General features: G+C 35.1%; 1 protein-coding gene across 1 annotated transcript in view; it reads right to left on the reverse strand.

Moving 5' to 3' along the window:
* The window catches only part of NDUFS4 (NADH:ubiquinone oxidoreductase subunit S4), a 111,391-nt gene that overhangs the window by 62,387 nt on the left and 33,160 nt on the right, over positions 1-15,844 (reverse strand). Inside the window, exon 2 of the mRNA XM_028106476.2 lies at positions 2,533-2,611. Coding sequence (XP_027962277.1) covers positions 2,533-2,611 — 79 coding nt within the window. The remainder of the gene's footprint in view (positions 1-2,532; positions 2,612-15,844) is intronic.

The following is a 15,844-nucleotide window of genomic DNA, read 5'->3' on the forward strand; positions in this document are numbered from 1 at the left end:
AGATTTATTTATTTATTTGAGAGAGCAAGAATGAGAGAGAGAGAGCACATGAGAGGGGGGAGGGTCAGAGGGAGAAGCAGGCTCCTTGCTAAGCAGGGAGCCTGATATGGGACTCGATCCCGGGACTCCGGGATCATGACCTGAGCCAAAGGCAGTCGCTTAACCAACTGAGCCACCCAGGCGCCCTATAATTATTCTATCTTACTATTGTTGTTAATCTCTTACTGTGCCTAATTTGTAAATTAAAATTTATCATAAGTATGTATGTAGAGATGAAACATAGCATATATACGGTTTGGTACTATCCGTGGCTTCAGGCATCCACTGGGGGTCTTGGAACAAATCCCCTGTGGATAAGGGGCAGGGGGAGGGGGAGGTTACTATATATTTTTAGAATGATTCTTGTTCAAAATGCAAATATAATCAACTTGAATTGCTCAATATATCTGTAAGTACCCTTCAGCCACTTGTCTTGTCAATATGTTATCAACTGAACCTTTCATCCAGTAGGTAGTATGTGGGAGTAAGACCTGAAACCCCTATCAACATTATGTAACCTATTTGATTATCTAATATTTGCATTTAAATATAAACCTAAATGAATGGCTAAAACTCATGTTTGAAAATTACCTATGGGTTTCAGTACCTGTTTAAATATTTCTTCAGTAACTATGAATAATTTGTAAGTAAGACTTGAATTGATTTCAGCTGGAATAGACATTTTGACTAATACACTTCCAGAAAGACATAACAAAGCTGGGAAAAACCTATACAGGGCAACAAAATTCATTGAAAGTATGCAACTGATTTACTGACATAAAAAAAAAAACCTCAAAGCAGTCTGTATACCTCTCTGGTATGATTCACGGCACCTTGTTTAGAGAAATAGATTGCTACCTCACTTATTCTTCAAACTAGAAAGAACTTAGAAGCATTACTAATAAACTCTATAAAACCTGAAAATCTTGTAAAGAATAAACCCCACAATATTAGAACAAGAAGGCAATCTCTTGGGGTGTAAAACATGGGTCACTGGAAAAATTAAAATAGTACATTAATTAATGAACGCATGGCATGTGTAAGTCATCCTCCTCTTACACACATACTTGTCTCACTTTTATACTTGACTAAGCAAGTGGTGTTGATCAACATTTGAAGAGTAAGTAGAAGGTCCCTGGATAAGAGCTAGGGGATTGATGAAAACCATCTAGGCTGAGTGAACTGCAATGTGAATGCCCTGAAGCAGGGAAAGGAACAGCAAGTTCCAAGCTTGGTGTGGCTGGAGCACAGTGTATAAAACACAGTGGTACAAGATAAACCTAGAGAGGAAGGCAGGACTTTAATCATCCAAGACCTCAAAAACCATGTAAGGATTTTAATGTTTACTTTTAGGTCAGTAAGAAAACCAAAAAATCTTACACAAGAGGTGACAAAACCAGCGTTTAATGACTATTCTGTTTATCCTTTGGAAAATGAATTAAAGGACAATTAAAGTATCTATAGAGATCAATTCAAAAACTACTGCAGCAATCTAGGTGAAAGATGATGGTAGCCTAGATTAGGATGATGGCAATGTCAGCAAGCAGATCTAAGAGACAGTTTAAAGATAAAACTAACCAGCTTTAAGCATAAGATCGGAGTTCTCCAAACTACATATCCATTGTCTGTCTGTTTACTTAACTATTAATATATCTGTTTATATCTTTAGTGGTATAAACAGTGTTTAGATCTTTAAGTGTGATCTATTCTTTAAATTATGTTTACAGAGTCAAAACTGAATGATAAAAGAATGTACAACTGGAAGAAGAGTAGTTAAGAAACACACCCATACATATGATAATGGTAAACCAGATAAAAAATGAAAAAGCACGCTTGTACTATTACACATTTTACAAGTCTTAGGACATTACAAAATTTATATGCTATTTTACAACATAAGCATAAATAATAAATTGCATCTAAAGTAACATCACATGTAGAAAAATTTTTTAAGTGATGGTTACCATAATTCTATCTGCTACTGATTAACAATATTATTTCTTTGTTGCTAGTTGTAATCTCTCATGCATAATGGAGAAATGTAATGTGTGTGTACACACACATACACACATACAGTAACAATAATTGGTTCCATAAAAACCCAATATACTTAAGTTTAGTGTCTTACAACTTAATTAAACAGGAGTGTAGTGAGAAAATAAAAAACTATACATATTCATTTATATTTATATTCATATTAATGTTCAATTCATATTCATTAATTTAAAATGTTCTGACTTATAAACACCACAAAAATGAAGCCTTTTATAATTTTAATCTCTTAATATCTGCTTATGACTTAATATTTGTGTATAATGCTTAACACAAATTATCTTTTTGTGATGAATATTTTCTCTTAAAATTTATATACAATCTAGAAATTCAAATTCAAATCACTCTCCTAGAAGAAGCCAAAATATCACTCTGAAAAGCTATTGTACAAAAAGAACCCTGAAGGCAGAATCATAGCAGTATATAATAGAAAATTCTTACCAATCTTTCATCAACTGTTACGAGTTGCGTGTCTTGAGCTTGGTCCTGTGCCAGCCTCCATGTGGAAGCGCTTAACGACCTGCAGTGCAAGACTTTAAGTTAAAAAATGATCCATGCGATGAGAAAAGAGAGGCAGACAAATCTTAAATAAATGAGCTACTTTAACAATATCTGTCTTATAAAACAAAAAAGAATAGAAAGAAAGAGAAGAGGGCACAAAAATCCTTTTTCTCCCCAATTAGTTCTGTCTGCTGAGTTTTTGGCAGACTCACTTAGGAGTTCACAACAGGCTGCACTTTATGTCAGTCTATAGGCTCTCTGTCACAGAAAGGCCGTCAGTGACAAGTACCATACTCCATGAGTGTACAGTAGCTAGTTTGTCACTACTAGGATGAAAAATGCAAAGCTATATCAATCCTTCCAGAATGCTGATTCCTAAATGACCACCATCAGAAAGAAAAAAACCTCAATCATATACTTCATAGCCAAAAGTAAATATTAATAGAATTTAATTATATAATGTTAAGTTTCTTCACTCTAATTTCAAAACAAAACCAGTTGAAATAGAAATGATTTCTATGATCATTTTAACTAATGTTATTAGTTTAGTCCTGTATCTCATTCACAAAATTGAAGAAAGTCTAAATAGTTAAAATAGAAATATTAAGTCAGAAATAAAATGGGCACCAAATCTAGCTCCTTTATATTAGCATCACCGGACCCTCATCCCAAAGAAATTACTCAAAGCTAACAGGTTTTTTTGTTTGTTTGTTTGTTTTGCTTCAGATACACACTGTATACTAACAAATGTACTGTCACTGGTTGTTAAATTTAACATTTTACATTTTCCAAAATATTAAGACATCCTATGTAGATTTCTCTTTTTAAAGTTAGTTTATACAATCATGACTCAAATTTCAAAACCAACAGAATATACAGTATTAAGTTCTTTCTTCTTTATTTCTTTTAAAGATTTTATTTATTTATATGAGAGAAAGACAGTGTGAGCACGAGCTGGGGGAAACGGCAGAGGGAGAGCAATCCCAGGACCCTAGGATCAGGACCTGAGCCAAAGGCAGATGCTTAACCAACTGAGCCAACCAGATGCCCCAAGTCCTTTCTTCTTTAAATGAAGTAAAACCACCATCATAATTTTGACACAACATAAACACTAATACCTGATGCAAAACTTCATGTAATAGTTCAACTTTCAACAGCTATGGTGTATACAGCTTTACAGAAAATCTACTAATAGCATAGTTTAAAGATAACTGATAATTTAAAGGCTTTTTTGCTTTATGAATACATATTCTTTTTCAAGATTTTACTTATTTGAGAGACAGAGAACAAACAGGGAGAGGGGCAGAGGGAGAGGGAGAAGCAGACTCCCCGCTGAGCAGGGAGCCTGATGTGGGACTCGATCCCAGGACCCTGGCATCATGACCTAAGCCAAAGGCAGACACTTAACCGACTGAGCCACCCAGGCGCCCCCAAAAAATATCTGTCAGTTATTTCCCAGAATTAATATAATTCCTTATTACTTTAAATACCCTGCTCAGAAACATACACAAAATACATCTACATGGAAATTATTTTAAATTATTTATACAGTTAAAATATACGTGTTGGTTGTGACATTAAAGGAGTATAATCAGCACTTTTAAAAAATCTATTTACTCTGGAAATCATTAAGACCAATAACATGACAATAAAAACATTCTGAATACTCTTAACCAAATCCATATATTGTAAGAAAAAAATCAGGCAATGATAAGGGAACGCAGGAGAACTTGAAATATTGGAAATATTAGAAAATGTAGCTACATTTCAAGAAAATAAAGCTGCAGAGTTCCTCTAATTAAGAGAAGTACTAGAGCAAAACTGCAAATTATTCTACATAGATTAAAACTCTATAATCCATGAACTTTGCAACTTCAGATTACACACTGAATTTGATTTTAAACAATTTTCTCTTAAATTGTGTAATAAAATCTTATTGTATATTAGTCATAACCTAAAGCAAATTTTTAAAGCATATATAAAGATGTATTTTAAAAATTTTAAATTTAGGGCGCCTGGGTGGCTCAGTTGGTTGGGCGACTGCCTTCGGCTCAGGTCATGATCCTGGAGTCCCGGGATCGAGTCCCACATCGGGCTCCCTGCTCGGCAGGGAGTCTGCTGCTCCCTCTGAGCCTCTTCCCTCTCATGCTCTCTATCTCTCATTCTCTCTCTCTCAAATAAATAAAATCTTAAAAAAAAAAAAGAAACCTTTAAAAAAATTTTAAATTTATCTCCAACTAATCATAAGAATGAAACTACATATCAATTTCTGAAAACAGATAACTTTTATTAACAAATACACAGATGAAAAATCATCACATATTTTTATCAGGTTGTATATAAAAGACAACATAATAAAAAAGTGACAAAAGATGCTAAGTAAAACAATCCTACCAGAAAGAGTTAAAAATCACAATTAAAACTTTTTGTAAGAAAAAAACCTTAAAGATAGGCTAGATTGCAAAGAAATCATAAACAGAATTTTTAAAGAATTTTTATTATTTGAAAATATATATTCATATAATTTATTACGGAAAATTTTGCCTAAGCACAAATAGTATGTGCATATGTATACATGTATATGTGTGTGTAGGTTTTATTAGGTCATGTCCTAAGTAACTGCTCCCTAATCACAGAAACAGCAATTATTTTTTTTTCTTAAGATTTTTTATTTATTTGTCAGAGAGAGAAAGCACAAGCAGGGCAGAGGGGCAGGCAGAGGGAGAAGCAGGCTCCCTGCTGAGCAAGAAGCCTGACATGGGGCTCGATCCCAGAACCCTGGGATCATGACCCAAGCCAAAGGCAGACACTCAACCCAATGAGCCACCCAGGCATCCGGAAACAGCAATTATTTTTTTTAAAAAATCAAATCTCAGATGTGCAGAAAAATTTTCCTCCGATTATAAATAGTTAAGGTAGCAACAGAGATGAGAATCAATTACAAACATAGCATCTAATTAATTATACCTACAAAATATAAGCCACAGTTAATTTTAGATTAAATGTAAATTATATAGCAAATATCTATTTGCTGATTAGCCTTTAAAGAATGTTACATCAGTAAATTGGTAGCAGTAAATAAAGTGCTTTTTAATAATATAAAAGTATAAAAACATTAAACAAGAAGTAAAACTTAGAAAGTATAAAGGAAAAAATGACAGAAAATATAAAAACTTCTAAACCAAAAATACTATAAAAGACAAAAGGTAACAAACAAGGAGAAAATATTTACAATATAAAACAATAAAGAATCAATATCCAAAATAGGTAAAAGAGCTCCTAGAAATTAGTAAATAGGAATAATCCTTTTTTTTTTTTTTAAGTAATCTCTATGCTCCACGTGGGGCTAGAACTCAACCCCAAGATCAAGATTCACACTGCTCTACTGCCTAAATTAGCCAGGCACCCCAGTAGGGATACACCTTAAATTTCAAGAGGAAGTCACACAACCAAAAACCCAAACAGCCTAATTAAAACTGGGAAAAGGATGGAAAAGGACTTGAATGACATTTATCCAAAGATCTGTAAGTAGCCAATAGCACACAAAGAGATACTCAACATTACTAATCATTAGGGAAATGTAAATCAAAACCACAATGAGATACGATCTCATACCTATTTGGATGGTTATCAAAAAAATAAGTGTTGGTGGGATATAAACAACCAGAACACACTGCACTGCTGATGGGAATGTAAAATCATGCAGTCGCTATGGAAAGCAGTATGGCACTTCCTAAAAAAATTAAACACAGAATCACCACATGATTCAGCAATTTCACTATATACCCAAAAGAACTAAAAACAGGGACTCAAATAGGTATTTGTATGCCCATGTTCTTAATAGCACAATTCCCAATAGCCAAAGGCATAAACTGCCAAAATATTAATAATCTTATGTATCGGGCAATGTATTTCAACACTTAAAAGTATACATGTAGAAATGATTAACATGTAATCACTAGTAAATAGGTAGCAATTTTAACTTTGCTATTTGGTACCTATTTTTGAGAAATTAGTAATTTTACTTGCCTCATGAACTTGCCTTTCTGTCCACCCACCTGTTGTCTTAACTGGCCTTTTCACATTTCCAGTTTTCTTAAAAGTCAACTTTAATTCTGAGCCCAAAGGATAAACTATGAGGCCTGTGATTATTATTATCAATTCCCGTTATTAAATTGAGCAAGCCATTTATTATACTTAGTTTTTCTGTACAAGTTTCCCATAAGAAAATGAGATATCCTGGAAATGGAAAACAAGAGATCTTATTTCTAACTCTTGTTTTAATACCTACTATTTCTGTCTATGAGCAAATCATTTAACCTTTCTGCACGTCAATTTCATTCTTTGTAAATTTGTAAAATGAGGACTTGTTGCTCTAAAGTTTCTTTTAGTGATAAATCTCTGTGATTCTGTGGCACCTGGGTGGTTCAGTTGGTTAAGTGTCTGCCTTTGGCTCAGGTCATGATCCCATGGTCCTGGGATCGAGCCCCACATCGGGCTCCCTGCTCCGCGGGAAGCCTGTTTCTCCCTCTCCCACTCCCCCTGCTTGTGTTCCCTCTCTCACTGAGTCTCTCTCTCTCTGTCAAATAAATAAAATCTTTAAAAAAAATGTTTTTTTAAAGTCTTAATGGTTTAAAGAAAAATAGTATCTGAATAAGAATAAACAGTACTGATTCAAAGTACTAACACTATTCTCCCTTTGAAGCAAACTAACTTTATCAACTAAGGAGAATGAAATTCCCATGTCCCTTGTAGCAGTTTGAAACACGGCTCCAAATTTTTTCAACACTCATCTCTCCAATCAAGAGCTGCAGGTCCCCTATTCCCAGAATCTGAGCCCTGTGACTGCCTGGTCAATATTATACAGAACTGAGGCTATCTGTATTTCCAGGCTCAGGCCTTAAAAAACTAGCCATTTCCATTTCCTGTCACTTAAAACATTGCTTCTTGGGATATTCACTCTTGGAACCCACCTACCATGTTGTGAGGAAGTCCAAGGTGCCCCAAAGAGAGACCCACATGAGGAGAAATCAATAACCAACATTACTTTGCCAGCCATGTGAATGATCCTCTAGCCCAAGATGAGCCATCCCAGCAGACACCACTTGGAACAGAGACAAACTTCCCTGACAAACGCTGCCCAAAATGCGTATTTGTGAGCAGAACAAATGACTGTTGTTGTTTTAAGCAACTGAGTATTGGGGTAGCTTGTGTCCAACTATAGATAATAAAAACATCCCTACAAATAATTGAAGATGATTTTATAAACATTAAAATTGAACCAGTAACTTCAAAAGACCAGAGATGAACTGACCAACTTCTAGACAAATTCCTAATCCTATAGAAATCATTAAGGAATCAATTAATCCTCAACCTTTTGATTAAAACCAATTATGTCTGTTGTCAATTTATTGGAAATTGAATTATAATCCAAATTCACATTAAATCAGAAAGTGTTTATTTCCACAGAGAAGTGTTAAACCACAAGAAAATATTACTAAGAGTTCTAACTGAAATATTTAAATAAAAACATATACGCATTCTCCTTGTCACAACAATTATCTCAGACTTAAAATATGGTGGCATTTGGGTCAATCACCTTCAAGTTAATGATCTTGAAACTTTTCAAGATCTTGAATCAATAGAGAAAACTTGAACTGTCATAATACTGTACTCACTAGACAGAAGCAAGAAATAAGTAATTGTTAATGGAAAAAATAAAAATGAGGGGACAAATGAACATTTTATTTACTATTTTTAAAGATTTTATTTATTTATTTGACAGAGAGAGAGAGAGAGAGCACAAGCAGAGGGAGCTCCAGGCAGAGGGAAAGGAAGAAGCAGGGAGCCTGATGCGGGGCTGAATCCCAGGACCCTGGTATCAGGACCCAAGCTGAAGGCAGACGCTCAACCGACTGAGCCGCCCAGGCGCCCCCAAGGGACCATTTTAATATTCTGTGAAAATATGTGGAGTGAAAAGAAAGGGAAGGATGTTACAAATACTCTTGTCTGATTAAGTTCAGTAGAAATAACAATGAAAATAACTTGTAATCTATTCACACATAAGTTCCTTGATTCTAATTCAGATTTATCACAAAATTTCTCATCTTTACCTACAGGACTTAGTATTATCTTAAAGTGTCCCACTGGCCAGGTGAGTAAAATGTAACAATCTCCTGCTCCAGGTATCCGTTTCCCCATTCTTCTGGGCGGGGTGGAACCTGCAGCACAGACCAACAGCAGTTGTGCCTTTGGACACAACTCAAGCCAAAACCTTAAATTAATCCTTTGAGTGTCATCCAAAAGATGAAGGAAAGATTTGTGCAAGAGGGATAAGGGTAACTATGCTTATATAACAGACTTTGGAATGAAACTGAGGAGTGAAAGATGGAGAATGTGGGCAAGGTTTTGGAAGGTGATAATGAAGAAACTGGAGGGCATGACAGAAAATGTAAAGGAAGGCAGAAACAAATCTACCCAAGTTTGTTAACAACAGGTTATCAAAATAAATAGAAATGAGGTGAAAATAAAGGGAATAAGAAATAGATGTCACCCTGATAGCAATTATATTACAAAACACAATGAACATATGAGAAGTTCACATTTACAAAAGTCAAATCATTGAGCTATACTAGCCAATAAAAAGTAACTACTGAAAAAAAAAATAACTACTGGTTTGGAATGCCTTAAAGGAAGGAACTGAGTTACTGTATTTTAGAATGTCTGGTAAATAACTGGAAGCAAATTTACTGTAAAGATGTCAATTATTATGACCTCACTGATATGAGGAGTTCTTAATCTCAGGAAACAAACTGAGGGTTGCTGGAGTGGTGGGGGGTGGGAGGGATGGGGTGGCTGGGTGATAGACACTGGGGAGGGTATGTGCTGTGGTGAGCGCTGTGAATTGTGCAAGACTATTGAATCACAGATCTGTACTTTTGAAACAAATAATGCAACATATGTTAAGAAAAAAGAAAAAGAAGAAGATAGCAGGAGGGAAGAATGAAGGGGAGTAAGTCGGAGGGGGAGACGAACCATGAGAGACGATGGACTCTGAAAAACAAACCGAGGGTTCTAGAGGGGAGGGGCGTGGGGGGATGGGTTAGCCTGGTGATGGGTATTAAAGAGGGCACAGTCTGCGTGGAGCGCTGGGTGTTATGCACAAACAATGAATCATGGAACACTATATCAAGAACTAATGATGTAATGTATGGTGATTAACATAATAAAAATTTTAAAAAAAGATGTCAATTATTAATCTACAAGTTAAATATAATAATTCTAACAGAATTTTTATAAAATTAGATAATTCTCATTGGGAAGAAAAAATTCACAAAAATAACCAAGAATGTTTTGAAAAACAAGTAGAAGGCAGGATGTGCCTTGCCAGCTAATATGCTACAATAATTAAAATATGGTATTAACACAGGCATAGACACACAGATCAAATAAACAGTACAGATCAGAGTACAAAACCAGATAATGTGCATTTGTAAATCTATTATATAATAAAAGTACAATTTCACATTAGTGGTAAAAGGATGAACTATTTAATAAGTAATACTGAAACAACTGCTAGCCTTTCATGGAAGAAAAAATGTTTGAATCCTGGGGCGCCTGGGTGGCTCAGTCGTTGTGTCTGCCTTCGGCTCAGGTCATGATCCCTGTGTCCTGGGATGGAGCCCCGCTTCCGGCTCCCTGCTCAGCAGGAAGCCTGCTTCTCCCTCTCCCCCTGCCTCTGCTTGTGTTTACTCTCTTGCTGTCTCTCTCTGTCAAATAAATAAATAAAATCTTAAAAAAAAAAATGTTTGAATCCTGTTATAAAATAGTTATATCATCTACCAAAGAATTCCAGATGGATTCACACACACACACACACACACACACACACACTGTGCTGTGTGTCAATTACTAAAATAAAATATAAGGGTTTTAAAATAACATTTGGATGGAAAAGTTTTCTTAACCAAGACACAAAGCACAATACCCACAAACTGTGAAAGAAAACTAACTTCTGAACAACAAAGGGTACTACAAACTAAAGGAAATATCAGAGATAATAAGTACAACGTACAAAGTGGTTAAAACACTAATACCTAGAATATATAAAGGACTTCCAGAAACCAAGGCAAAAATCACCTAAAAAGGGGAGAAAGAGAGCAGAGCATATACACATGGTACATATTAATACCAACTCTATCAATAATCATTTTAAGAAGAGTCTAAATACACCAATTGAAAGAGAGTATGTGTCAGAGTGGATTAAAAAAACCAAGACCCAACTATATGCTGCCTAAGAGAAACCCATTTTAAATATAGAGACACAGATAGATTAAAGGTGAAGAGATGGAGAAAGATATACCATACTAAAAGTAATCAAATCTTACTGAAATAGCAGTATTAATCTCAGACAAACTAAATTTCACAACAAGGAAAATTATCAGGAATGGAGCGCCTGGCTGGCTCAGTTGGTAGAGCAAATGACTCTTGATCTCAGGGTCATGATTTTGAGCCCCACGGTGGGTGTAGAGATCATTTTTAAAAAATTATCAGGAATAAAAAGGGGTATTACATTCTGAGAAAGGGGTCAATTCTCCAAGAAGACATTAACAACCCTTATGGTATATATGCCCAACAAGAGAATGTCAAAATATGTGAGGCAAAAATTGAAAGAGCTACAAGGAGAAATAGACAAATTCATTATTATAATTGGGAGACTTCAACACTCTTCTTCTTCAAAAAAAAAATTTATTATCAGGTAATCTATACTAATAGTAAAGGACAGAGCCAGCCAACAGAACATCAGTGAGGATACAGTTGAAATGAAGAGCACCACCAATCAAGGAGATTTAATTGACATTTACAGAATACTTCACCCAACAACAGCAGCATACACATCCTTCTAAGCTCACATAAACACTCACCAAAACAGGTCACATTCTGAGCCATAAAACATACCTTAACAAATTTAAAAGAATAAAAATCACACAGTGTATGCTCTTAGTCAACAATGTAATTAAACTAGAAACCAATAACAGAAAACTGGAAAATCCCCAATTATTTAGAGATTAAACAACATACTTCTAAAGAAATTATCAAAAGAAGTCTCAGAGAAATTTTAAAATATTTTGAACTAAATGAAAATGAAAATACAGCTTTTCAAAATCTGTTGGATGCAGCAAATGCAATGTTTAGAAACTTAGCATTTAATACATACATCAGAAAAGAAAAAGTCTAAATTCAATAAACCAAGGTTCTACCAGAGGAAACTACAGAAAAGTACAATATAAAGCTAAGGCAAGCAGAAGAAAAAAATAATAAAAATTACAGCAGAAATCAATGAAACTATAAACAGGAAATTGGTAAAGAAAAATCAACAAAACCATAACCTGATCTTTAAGTGATAAATCTCCAGCCGGGCTAACCAAGAAAAAAGAGAGAAGACAAAAATTACCAATATCAAAAACAAAAGAAGTGTCATCACTATTGACACCAAAGGGGTAATAAAAAATATTATATAGTCTGTGCCCACAAATAACTTAGAGGAAATAAACTAATTATTTGAAAAACACAAACTACCAAAACTCATACAAGAAGAAATAATCTGACTATGCCCACAGCTATTAAAGAAATTGAATCAGTAATTAACAACCTTCCAAAAAAAAAGAAAGCACCAGGCCCAGACAGTGCTTCTGCCAAACATTTAAGAAGAAATGATACTAATTCTCCACAATCTCTTCCAGAAGGGTACATGTCTTAACTTATTTGATGAAACTAGCAGTATCTTAACCACCAACACCAAAAAAATAAAAGGGAAAACTACAGACCATTACCTCTTGTCAACACAGATGCAAAAATCCTCAACCAAAAAAAAAAAAAAAAAAAAAAATTTATACAACATGACCAAATGGGATTTATTCCAAGTATTCAAGGCTGGATCAATATTTGAAAATCAATTAATATAATCCAGTACATTAACAAGCTAAAAATATATATATATCACATGATCACATTGTCATATAAAAGGCATTTGACAAGATCCAATACCCATTCATACTAAAAACTGCCAGCAAACTAGGAATAGAGGGGAACTTCAAAACTGATAAAGAACATATACATGAAATCTACAACTAACATCCTTAATGGTAAGTAACTACTCCTAAGACTGGTAAATGCAGGATATCCCCTCTTGCTACTCCTATTTAACATTGTACTACAAGTCTTAGCTAATGGTAAAAAGTAATGAAATAATAAGTAAGCATGTTAGGAAAGAAGATATAACACTGTCCTAGTTTACAAAGGACAACATCGTCTACAAAGAAAAAACCTGGGTGACTGTCATTAAGCATCTGCCTTCGGCTCGGGTCGTGATCACAGGGTCCTAGGATAGGGCCCGGGTTACTCTGCTTCTCCCTCTCCTACTCCCCCTGCTTGGGTTCCCTCTCTCACGGTGTCTTTCTTTGTCAAATAAATAAATAAAAATCTTTAAAATTTAAAAAAAAAATCCCAAATAATTAACAAAAAAAACCTAGACTAAAAAGTAACTATAATAGCAATTTGTGAAATGTGTTAATATACAAAACCAATTGCTTTCTTATATCACCAGCAAGGACTAACTGGAATTTAATATTAAAAACACAATACCATTTGCATTAGCACCAAAAAATAAATATATGGAGGTAAATGTAACAAAATATATATAAGACCTATATAAAAAAAACTGGAAAATTGATGAAAGAAATCACAAAACATCTAAATAAATGAAGGTACATTCCATGTTCGTGGATAGGAAGACTCAATATTAGTAAGATGTCAATTCTTTCCAACTTGATCTGCAGATCCAACACATAACAAAATTAGAAGATTAAACATTGATTTCAGTCTCACTACATGTATCAGTAACCAAGATACTGTGGAATTGGTGAAGAACAAACAGATCAATAGAACATAACCAAGAGCCCAGAAATAGACTACTCAAATACAGTCAACTGATCTTTGAGATAGGAGCAAAGGCAATCCAATGGAGAAAAGATAATCTTTCATTAAGTGCAAATGGAATACATCCACATGCAAAAAAACCGAATTTATACACTGACCTTACACCTTTCACAAAAGTTAACTCAAAATGGATCATAGACCTAAATGTAAGAAGCAAAACTATCCACCTTCCAGAAAATAACATAAAACTCCAGGTACCTTGATTTGCTTCTGAGGTTTTAGATACAACACCGAAAGCAAAATCCACGAAGGAAAAAACAGATCAGTTGGACTTTGTTAAAATTAAAAGCTTCTGCTCTGTGGAAGATGCTTTAGGACAATGGAAAGACAGCACAGACTGGAAGAAAATATTTGCAAAACAGGCACACCTAGGTGGCTCAGTCAGTTAAGTGTCTGCCTTCAGCTCAGGTCATGATCCCAAGATCCTGGGATTGAGTCCCACATTGGGCTCCCTGCTCAGTGGGGAGTCTGCTTCTCCCTCTGCCCCTCCCTCCCCAGCTCATGCTCTGTCTCTGTCTCTCTCTCTCTCTCAAATAAATAAAATCTTAAAAAAAAGAAAACATTTGCAAAATATATCTGATGAAGAACTGGTATCTACAATATACAAAGAACTCTTCATATTCAACAAGAAAACAACCCAGTTGAAAAATAGGCAAAAGATCTTAACAGACATCTCATCAAAGATGATATAAAGATGGCCAATAAGCATTTGAAAAGGTGTTTAACATCATATATCATCAGGGAATTGAAAACTCAAACAATGAGATGTCACTACACACCTATTAGAATGGCTAAAATCCAAAAAACCGACACCACCAAATACTGACAAGCATGTGGAGCAACAAGGAGTCTCATCCATGCTACGGGAACACAAATGGTACAGCCACTTTGGAATACAGTTTGGCGGTTTCTTACAAAGCTAAAACATGGTTTTAACAGCAATTGTGTTACTAGGTATTTATCCAATTGAACTAAAAGCATATGTCCACACAAAAATCTGTATAAGAATATTTATCACAGCATTATTCATAACTGCCAAAAACTGGAAGCAACCAAGATGTCCTTATATATGTGAATTGAAAAACTGTGGTAGAGCCATACAATGGAACATCATTCAGTAAGAAAAAGAAATTGGCTAGAGAAAGTATTTGCAAATTACATAATCTGACAAGGGGTATCCAGAATATATAGAGAACCACTAAAATTCAACAACAAAATTACAACTAACCCAATTCAAAAATGAGCAGAGGACTTGAACAGACGTTTCTGAAAGTGAGACACACGAATGTCCAATAAACACATGAACAGCTGTTCAACACAACACTAGTTATCAGGGAAATGCAAATCAAAACCAAAAGACACAACATGATACTCATTAGAATGATAAGGAAGGAAGGAAGGCAGGCAGGCAGGCAGGCAGGCGGGAGGGAAGGAAGGGGAAGGGAGCAAGTGCTAGCAAGGATGTGGAGAAAATGGAATCACTGGCGGGAAATGTAAAATGGTATAGATGCTATGGAAAATAGTATGGCAATTCATTAAAAAATTAACAATTACCATACGATCCAGCAAGTCTACTTCTAGATACATATGTTGAAGAACTGAGAGCAGGGACCTGACTAGATATTTGCTCACTAATGTTTATAGCAGCATTATTCACAGTAGCCAAAAGGGGGAAGAAACCCACAGATGGATGGATTAAAAATAATTCATTATATATATATATATATATATATATATATATATATATATATATACAAAAAAATATTATTCAGCCTTAAAAAGGAAGGAAATTCTGACATATGCTGCAACACAGATGAACCTTAAAGAAACGATAGTTGATATAGGTCAGTCACAGAAAGACAGTGTATGATTCCACACTCATATGAAGTACCTAGACTAGTGAAATTCATAAAAACAAAAAGTACAATGGTGGTTGCCAGGGACTCGGGGGAGAGGAGAATAGAGAGTTATTGTTTAATGAGTAGAGAGTTTCAATTTTAAAGAAGATGAAAAAACAATCTGGAGATGTACAGTGGTGATGGTTGCACAACAATATGAATGTACTTAATGTCCCTGAACTACACTTAAAAATGGTTAAAATGGTAGGGCGCCTGGGTGGCTCAGTTGGTTGGGCGACTGCCTTCGGCTCAGGTCATGATCCTGGAGTCCCGGGATCGAGTCCCGCATCGGGCTCCCTGCTCGGCGGGGAGTCTGCTTCTCCCTCTGACCCTCTTCCCTCTCGTGCTATCTCTCA

This window comes from Eumetopias jubatus, unplaced genomic scaffold (assembly GCF_037043125.1).
Source record: "Eumetopias jubatus isolate StellerSeaLion01/CBP00866 unplaced genomic scaffold, mEumJub1_p1.0 scaffold_5, whole genome shotgun sequence".
NCBI classification, from domain to species: Eukaryota; Metazoa; Chordata; class Mammalia; order Carnivora; family Otariidae; genus Eumetopias; species Eumetopias jubatus.